Raw genomic sequence first — 10,256 nt, forward strand, 5'->3', positions numbered from 1 at the left:
ATTCGTCGGTCATCCGACGTGACGTCTCCGTTCCCTCCTTCAGGGAACGAGGGTTACCATACGTAACCGAGACGTTTTACTCACTGAAAGATTTATTCTTCATAAAATTATTACTTCATAATTGTATTCAAGTCTTACACACATGCTATATAGATAATGTAGAGTCGTGCATTAATTTGAGTGATGACAGATATTATGGGAGTGGCTTGATGGAGCGCAGGAGATGCAGATAACATGATCTTGACCCTTAAGAAACTTTAATTAATGCTGTCACGTAACAAATCTGTTCAAATATAAAATTAAATGAATTGCTAATTACTACATTGAAATAAAACTGTAAAGCCTGTACAAATATTAGAAATCGTGAATAGAAATAATTGGGAATCATGTAAAACATTTAAATAAAATAAAAACAGTGCACATTTCATTTATCTACTATAACATTTATGTAGTTTTGTTCGCTTGGATTAAAATTCCAGAAATTTGTCAAGTTTTTCGTCAGGTGTCTTTTTTAATTATATGATGTCACCCCAGAACATCTTTATCTCAAACATGGCACCAGGATGTTGTTAGAGGAATCCCTGTTCTAATAACAATATTCTATCTTCTTGCCAATCCTGTCATTAAACAGATGTTAAATAGGTCCACAATGCAAATCGCCTGCTTTCAGTTGACACTGTAAACACATTTAGTGTGTGACAGAAGTGTGTTTCTGACCTCATCTCTCACTCAAGGGTGAAAAGAGGAAGTAGAATGTCTGTAGTACTCATCAAATATTGTCTTTAAATAGTGTGTTTAAGTGACTTAATTAGTGGTGCTGTTTTCCGAAGCCCCCAAATATTCAACTTTGTCACGGAACTCGTTCTGCACCATTTGTGCTACAGATATGAATCAAATCAAGCAGCTTGTTGAAGAGAGGTTTTCTAATACTTTCAGACCTGTGATCAGACCGGCTGTTTTTCCTTGATGACTTATTGAAGAATGGATCTGAGCCCATATCTAGACCAGAATATCACCAAATATCATTTAACCTGGGCCAGCAAACAACTACCCTAGTGACACCTTAGCAACCACATACTGTAGAACACACCCTAGTAACACCTTAGTAGAACACACACATGTAATGCCTTAGCAACCACATAGAACACACACAGGACACCCTAGCAACACATTAGCATTTTCACTCTTTGCACATATAATTGCAAATCAATGACAAGTAAAACATTTTGAAATAGGAAGACTGCAATTGTATTTTTCAATAATCTTTCTGTTTTATTTACAACTTCTAAAAATCATTTTTACACTGTAGTACCCTTAGATATAGAAAAAAAAAAACGTTTTACATGATATACCTTCTTTAAATGACTTGCAGCAGGTGTTCAGTTTGGGGGCTTGAATGGGCGCAATGATGGTAGTTTATGAATCCGCAACTTTTCAGAACAAACCATTAACCACTAGGCTACACCATGCACCGAAAAATGCACCGTTTTTAAGCACTGTCAGATGTGTGAAGTTGACATCACACACACACACACACACACACACACACACACACAGTGTTTCACTTCCTATGTTAAAATTAGCCATTGACAACAGATAGCTAGTTTAGCCTCCTGTGACTCTCACTTTTTAGTTTATTTGCAGCTTATTCTGTTCAAGAACTGGCTGGATGAGATCGTCTGACTAACATTTAAAGTGACCAACCACAAATGATTAGACAAAGAAATGAAGTGGCATGCAACAAAGTGGAAGCTTATTTCACTAATGAACACCTCCACAAAAGGGTACAAGGAAGAAATTGGTACAAAATGAGTGCTGACTTTGTGAAAGTATGAAAACAAAGTGGAATCACATTGTTCTTGCTTCACATTGTGCAGCATTTTTGCTTTTAGTGTGGACAGATAAATGACTTGTTGCAGGACACTTGTCATGTTGCAACATGCCATTACACAAAACTGCTATACTATTTCTATATAGCAGCCAAAAATATAACTGAAACTTGTAAATATGTTGTAATGAGTCCAGTTAAATAAAAGCAAGTGCAAATGGTCATTCTAATGAAACTGTTAGAACACAATAAAAAGCATTTTACTCGGTCTGTATGAGTTCAGTTATGTTCTCAATGCTGGTTTTAGAGCACCGGTTTATCAGGTTTAAGCATCTTGCAACATCCTGTCATAATTTGAATCATAAATTTTCTCCCCAGGTGTAAGTTCAGTGTAAGTTTGTTTTCTCATATGAGCACTTTTGAGTTGTAAAACCCTATGTTTGGCATTAATGGCTTTGGATGCACTGAATGTTTGAGGAGGTTCTGTCAATCAGTCACATTAACGTTTTTGGGACAATGTCTTTTCTTCAGGGCATTAACGCAGCTGGTAACGGTGGCACACAGCATTCACTGCCCACTTCAGCAATGTACCAGTTAGACATCGTGCTGAAAAAAGGAAACAACCTTGCCATTCGAGACAGAGGCGGTAAGACCTGCTGCTCATGTTGTCTCCACTAATACCACTGTCAGGAAAACGTGTTTAACTTTTAATAAGATGTATTTATATGCTATTTAAAACTAATGTTCCTTCTATGATTTGTTGAAACATGTAATCAGTTATGTTGAGATCAAAATGCTCTTATGTTTCAGGAACAAGTGACCCGTATGTGAAGTTCAAAATAGCTGGCAAAGAAGTTTTCCGCAGTAAAATCATCCACAAGAACCTGAACCCAGTTTGGGATGAACGTGTTTGTCTGATAGTGGACAATTTACAAGAGCCTCTGTATTTTAAGGTAAAAATACTGCTTTTACTCACATAGTTTTTGGATGCTTGTTACCAGTATAGTATATAATATGAATCTTGAATGAATGACTCTTATGAGCCGGTTTGTTTTAGTGAATCAGAATCATACAGCTCGACCAGTGTATTCCAAAACCCAAAGTATTGTTTCTTGTGAGGCGATTCGTTTTGGTGAATCAAAAACATACTGCTCAACTGGTGTAGTCCGTTTTTTTGAATGAATGGCTCTTATGAGCCAATTCATTTTAGTGAATCAAATCATATTGCTTGTCCAGTGTAGTCCGAATCCCAAATGAATTACTCTAATGAGCCGGTTCTTTTTAGAGAATGAAAAACATAATGCGGGACAGATGTATTCCGATTTCTGAATGAATGACTTTTATGAGCTGATTATTTAGTAAACAATGTGAACAATGTGAACAATGTAGACTGATTCCAGTACAAATGACTCTTATGAGCTTCTTTTTTTTTTTTTTGAATTGACAACAGTTATCAATCAGTCATCAGATTACTTTTTTCAAGTAACTAGTAAAGTAACGCATTACTTTTTAATTTACAAGAGAATATCGCAACACAAATATCCTTTATGTATTTAATCCCATTCTATAAACCAACGTCTTTGCTTCTGACCTTCGATGATCCAGTTCAGCCATAATAATCAGCAAAAATTACTCTAGACAAACATTTGTGTGTCTTTTTTTATTGCTGAAGTGTGTTGAAATTTCTTCTTCTGCATTCTACTGTACGGACGTAATTTTACTTTCCCTTCAGCCCGAGGCTTATTCATTTCACTTTTGGTGTGAAAAGGCTTTTATATTTGCCAAAAATATAACTTTTTTTATTTTAAAAACAAACAAGCAAGCCCTGTCCAGATTTAAAAAATAACGCAAAAGTAACGTAACGCATTACTTTCCATAAAAAGTAACTAAGTACCGTAATTAGTTACTTTTTTTATGGAGTAACGCAATATTGTAATGCATTACTTTTAAAAGTAACTTTCCCCAACACTGTCTCTGATATTTCTTCCTAAAGAATTGACCCTTTTGCAATCTATTTTAGGTGTTTGACTATGATTTTGGCCTTCAAGATGATTTTATGGGCTCAGCTTACCTGTACCTTGATTCTCTGGAGCTCCAGAGGTATTGTCTTCATCATTACTGCAAAGATATAAGAATTCAACAGTTAGTGTCAAATTAATACATTTTTAATCAGCATAAAATGGTGTTCAGATGTATTAGGAGTTTCATGAAATGAACGTTGACAAGGTCAGTTTTGCTAATGTTTTGTTGTGATCTAAGAGTTTATACTGACATCTAATGCCGTGGATGCAGCTTTACACAAATGCATAAGTTTTTGGCTACCAATGCCATTGTAAAAGTATTATATTGACAAGTGGACGTTATCATTTTAAACATATTTATCAAAAGTACTATTATTTTCTTTAGGTGATAAACTATGATGCTACTTATACTGGTGGTCATAACAGCTCGTGCTTTTCTTGTAGACCTCTTGATGTTCGGTTGGACCTTCAAGATCCTCACTGCCCCGATCAGGACCTGGGCTCTCTGGAGCTGGCGGTCACTCTGTTCCCAAGAAGTACAGAGGACAGAGAGGCCCTGCGACAGGCGGTAAGACTCACTTGGCAGATTAATGTTGTCTTATACTTGTAAAAGTTGGAAAAGATTCAATCTGCCAGCAAACTCTCAACATGCATCCAAAAAAGATTCCATTCTGACGTGTTTACAGACCTCAAATTTGTTTCACACCTTTCTCACAAGACTATATAAACTGTTTTTAGTTCTCAGGAAGTGTTTAGCAACTACATCTAGTAATCTTGTTTTTGAAAAGTATGTGAATCCTGCAACAGAAGTTGATAATGTGCTCAGTCTGTTTACTGTACACTACCTTTCAAAGGTTTGGGGTTATGATGTTTTTTTTTAAGAAATTAATACTTTTATTCAGCAAGGACGAACAACGTTTTTCAAAAGTGACAGTAAAGACATTTATAATGTTCTAAACTATTTCTATTTCAAATAAATGCTGTCCTTTTGAACTTTCTGTTCATCAAAGAATCCTGAAAAAAGTATCACGGTTTCCACAAAAAAATTAAGCAGCACAACCGTTTTCAAAATTAATAATAATAATAAATGTTTCATGAGGAGCAAATCAGCATATTAGAATGCTTTCTGAAGGATCATGTGACACTGAAGACTGGAGTAATGATGCTGAAAATTCAGCTTTGATCACAAGAATGAATTACATTCAAATAGAAAACAGTTATTGAAAATTTTAATAATATTTCACAACATTACTGTTCTTACTGTATTTCAGCAAATAAATGCAGTGTATGTAGTGTAGTGTATATACTGCCTAGCCTACTATTTTTTTAAAAACAGTATGCATTATGCATAACGTACATTACAAATAGTAGTATACTACATTGTGGTCACATGAGCTACTATGTTGCATTTAATTCGGTTTGTGATGTCCAGTTAGCCAGTAAAAAAATTTTATTTTGCTTTTTTAAATTTATTTTTTATAAAAAAGAACCATGGATGGTCAAGTCAAGCATCTTGCATTGTGGGATACTGTGCCCTGCACAACATGCACATTTGACTTACAGAAAAAATGCTGTGCAAAGTCTGCAGAACTAGTAGAAGTATTATGTTCAGCTTGTCCAAAAAGCCCATGACTCTTGAGAGACACTGGAATGCATGAAATGACTTTGAATTAGACATTAGAAACCTGCTGCAGTGTGCAGGCGGGCGGAGAACACATCGAAATTCACATGGTGTTCCACCAACAGATGAAAAGGCAGTCTGATGGGCGGCTTTGATCATCAGGACAGAGCGTAAGAACAGAAGATGCATCTCTTGATCTAGTACAAAAGTAGCTGTGGCATTAATCAAAGCTCGCCCACCTCCATCCCGGTCCCCTGATTACACAGTAACACATATGACCTGCTCTGTTGTTTTTGTAGACCATGCTACTGAGGAGAAGCTGGAAGGGATGCAGTAAGGTAAAAAAGCAGGAGCGCTTGCCCCAAGATTCTCTGACTAGCTGCTGTGTAAACTGTCCCACACGCTGTATTGAGTTTGTTAGCAATGGCCATTTTGCAGAATGACTTTTGCAACATGTTCAAAGAAAAACTGATTTGTGTGCAAAATGTCCTAAATGTCAGATACGGGTCAGAATTGCAGCAGTCTGGTCAGAGGATGAAGAGTTTTATAGGAACCGGTCCATTAGTTGTGGCAGTCATGCATCTCTTGGGGTGACAGGCCTTGCCTTTTTGTAGACATCTGCATTTTATGCTTTGGTGACCCAGTCATTCATGGTGTATGTGAAACCACTCCACACTCTTTCAGTCCTTTTCCCGCTGAGGATTCATTTCATTGTCTTAAACTAAGGGATAGTTCACTCAAAAATGATCTGTCATCATATACTTTACACTACTGTTCAAAAGTTTGGGGTCAGTAAGATTGGCCTCTTATGCTCACCAAGGCTGCATTTATTTGATCAAAAATACTGTAAAAACAGTGAAATATTTAACAATTTAAAATAACTGTGTTCTTCTGAATATATTTTAAAATGTAATTTATTCCTGTGATGCAAAGCTGAATTTTCAGCATCAATACTCCAGTCTTGAGTGTCACATGACCATTCAGTAATCATTCTAATATGCTGATATGCTGCTCAAGAAACAAGACCTCAAGCGTACAGACCCCAAACTTTAAAATGATAGCGTAGACTGTCCTTTTTTGGAGCTTTACAGCCAGATTCATCAACCACTTTTGTTGTAGGCTCTATACATCTCCTTTTGTGTCCAAAAAAATCATGTTCATGAGGGTGACTGTATGATGACAGAATTGTCCTTTTGGACTGAAGTAACCCTTTAATGTCCTGTGACGTGTGTGCGGAGCGCAGCAGCAGCAGCAGCAGAATCTTCGGCTGTCGGACATGCACAGAAAGTCTCAGCTGTGGAGGGGCATCGTGAGCATCAGACTCATTGAGGGTCGCAACCTCATCCCCATGGACCAGAACGGCCTGAGTGACCCTTACGTCAAGTTCAAACTAGGCCCTCAAAAGTACAAGAGTAAGGTATGAGTGACTGTGCCATTTCAACATGGCAACATGACACTGTGTGATCTCTTTTTAAATGTCTCTGGTCTTACTGTCCACGTTTCAGCCATTATTCCAAAGAAAAAAAAATTTTCCCCCTCCTATGACAGAAGTTTTCGGTAACATTTTACTTAAAGCCTTTATGTATAATGCATTATAAAGGGTTATTAAAGGGTGTAATGCATTAATTATTAACAGTTACATATAACTGAATTTAAAATGCAAAGTATAACAATGAATTGATAAGTGTTACAATGTATTAACTGTGGTCACAATTATTCATGAGATTGTACAATGCATTACAAGGCATAATTAATGCATTAAAACTGTTTATAATGAATTATACATAAAGGCTTAAAGTAAAGTGTTACCAAATTTTCATTGCTGATGTAACCAAGGAAAGGAAAAATAATATTAACCAATAACCCTAGCCTGCATTATTTACAGCTAAATTAATTTTTTGTATTTATTATGATAGATATTTATTTTTACATTTATTGTGATATATAATGACAAAAATTTTGATATATATATATATATATATCAACATTTTATCATCATAAATAAAAAGTAAACTATATTTTATATTTTGATTAAACATTTTTGTCATAAACAATAAATGAAAATTAAACAATTTAAATAATTATCTGTTTTATATATATATATATATTTATTTAATAAATACAATTAAAAATATATAAATAATATTTTTATTTAATAATTAATTTTTCATTCATTCATTTATCTCAACGTCTGCTCATCATAATGTCATAAGATGCTATTCGTTCAGTATACGTTTCAGCAGACAGAATAAGAATACTGTCTGCTGAAACTATTTCTAAGAATACTATTTCTCTGTTACTTCTGTAAAATCAGACAATTCCCAAGACCCTTAACCCTCAGTGGAGGGAGCAGTTCGACTTGCATCTGTATGACGAGGAGGGAGGCATTCTGGAGATCACCGTTTGGGATAAAGACATTGGAAGGAGAGATGACTTTATTGGCCAGTGCGTACAATTTTCCACATATCATTTATTCACATTATCAGTAAATCAAACCCATCAATATGCTATTGCTAGATGCTTGATTTACAAGAAGTACATGTGTTTAACATATTTTAGTTGTCAGCTGGACCTGTCAAAGTTGAGCAGAGAGAAGACGCATAAGCTGGAACTTGAGCTGGAGGAGGATAAAGGGACATTAGTACTGCTGGTGACTCTGACTGCCACAGTCGTGGTCTCCATCTCTGACCTGTCTGTCAACCTACTGGACGACCCAGACGAACGCCAGCAGATCATTAAGAGATATGTGAGTGACGTCCTCACACCCAAACAGTACATTTCTGCACAAAAGGGGTCTTTTGACACTGTACAGCAAGTGTTGCTATTAACCGCTAACATGTCTAAAGGGCGCTTGACAACTGAATCCTCCATTGAGCTGCATTCAAATCTCAGTGTGGGTTTTATATTATTTGACCCATATAAATAAACATTTGCCCCATCAATGTCTTTAAAATTATTAAATAAAACTTAAAACTTCAATATTCACATCTGTGATTGGCCCATCCTGTCCAGCGCCGAGAAAAGTAACAGAAATCATGACAACGCAATCTGTGTGATGCTCAGAACAATAATATTTTACATCTAAATCATGATATTAAGACTTTATTAGCTGTTCGCAAAGTGCAGTGATAATATTTGTGAATATAAGTGATCGGATTTACTTATTTATGGTCAAGCACCACTTACTTTATTCATAACATGTAAAAATGTACACTACCATTGAAAAGCTTTGGGTCAGTAAGATATTTAAAAAAAAAAATTTTATGTTTTTATTCAGCAGGAACACATTAAATTGATCAAAAGTGACAGTAAAGACTTTTATAATGTTACAAATGATGTCTATTATCAAATAATCCTGAAAAAAAATTTATCGGTTTCCATAAAAATATCAAGCAGCACAGCTGTTTTCAACATTGTTAATAATAATAAATGTTTCTTGAGCAGCAAATCAGCATATTAGAATGATTTCTGAAGGATCATGTGACACTGAAGACTGGCGTAATGATGCTGAAAATTCAGCTTTGCATCACAGGAATAAATTACATTTTAAAATATATTCATTTCAAAAACAGGTATTTTAAACTGGAATAATATTTCACAATATTACTGTTTCTAATGCACTTTTGGTCAATTAAATGGAGCTGGAAGAACAAAATTCTCATGGATTTACAGCGTCTGGAGAACTTGGAAATGTGGCTTTCACAGAAACATGTACTCCTGTGCCTGGCACATTGCGCTGAATATTAAACAATGATTTCAGCAGACAAAAGGTTTCCTTAGAAATGGTTCACAGTCCATCTGGGGGAGCCGTGATGACTAACACCAGCTTTTGTGCAGCCAGAGAACTAGAAGAAACTGTACAAGAGCTAAATGTTCAGAACTTCACTTCAAGTGCTTCTAGGAAAGATCCTCACCCTGTGAAAGTCGTGAATGATGTCAGCTGGGTCACTGCTTCCAAAGTCTGGCACAGGCACGCTGATCTGCTCATAGTTGTCATCCAGGTAGATACCGACGTTCTCCTCTAGCTCCTGCCTTCCGAGTAATGGGGCGAACAGGGGGTCCTCGTACATCACCCGACAGTGGAACAAACTGTCCTCTGGGATCTGGGGAAAGAAAGCAGAGGGCTTCAAAAGAGGGCACTTGAACTTGTTTAGTGAGTAAAAGATCCAGCAAGGTGTTGCTATGGTGATCGCTATGGCAATGAGCTTTAATAAGCTTGTTTGTGAATAAAAGATGATTAACAGATCCATTGACGTCTAGCGTCTCACCTGGGGGCTGAAGTAGTAGCGGTACAGGCATACAGATGCCAGGATCAAGCCTGACAGGAAGATCACCAAGCCAGGCACGACGCACCAAAGGCCACTAAAGGAAGACTTCTTAGATCTAACCGGGAGCACCAACTCATCCTGCTGGGAAACAAAACAACTTCAATTAGTTTTGTGAATTCAAAGCACTTGGGATAGTTTTCACTGGCTGGACTGATTCACATTTGACAAATGCTGCATGTTTACTGAATATTTAAAGGGAGAGTCTAAGCAAAAATGAAAATTGTGACCCTGGACCACAAAACCAGTCATAAGGGTCAATTTTTCGAAATTTAGATTTATACATCATCTGAAAGCTGAATAAATAAGCTTTCCACAATAACAATATTTGGTCGAGATACAGCTATTTGAAAATCTGGAATATGAGGGTGCACAAAAATCTAAATATTGAGAAAATCGCCTTTAAAGTTGTCCAAATGAAGTTCTTAGCAATGCATATTACTAATCAAAAATTAAGTTTT

At 36.2% G+C, this 10,256-nt stretch overlaps 1 protein-coding gene across 1 annotated transcript in view; it reads left to right on the forward strand.

Annotated features, from left to right (window-relative positions):
* Positions 1–10,256, forward strand: part of mctp1b (multiple C2 domains, transmembrane 1b) — a 37,318-nt gene that overhangs the window by 6,558 nt on the left and 20,504 nt on the right. The window contains exons 2-8 of the mRNA XM_016576364.1: positions 2,360–2,474; positions 2,639–2,781; positions 3,849–3,928; positions 4,294–4,417; positions 6,714–6,887; positions 7,785–7,915; positions 8,030–8,216. Of these exons, the coding sequence (XP_016431850.1) occupies positions 2,360–2,474; positions 2,639–2,781; positions 3,849–3,928; positions 4,294–4,417; positions 6,714–6,887; positions 7,785–7,915; positions 8,030–8,216 (954 nt within the window). The remainder of the gene's footprint in view (positions 1–2,359; positions 2,475–2,638; positions 2,782–3,848; positions 3,929–4,293; positions 4,418–6,713; positions 6,888–7,784; positions 7,916–8,029; positions 8,217–10,256) is intronic.

This window comes from Sinocyclocheilus rhinocerous, unplaced genomic scaffold, assembly GCF_001515625.1.
Source record: "Sinocyclocheilus rhinocerous isolate Xijiao unplaced genomic scaffold, SAMN03320098_v1.1 scaffold623, whole genome shotgun sequence".
Lineage (NCBI taxonomy): Eukaryota > Metazoa > Chordata > Actinopteri > Cypriniformes > Cyprinidae > Sinocyclocheilus > Sinocyclocheilus rhinocerous.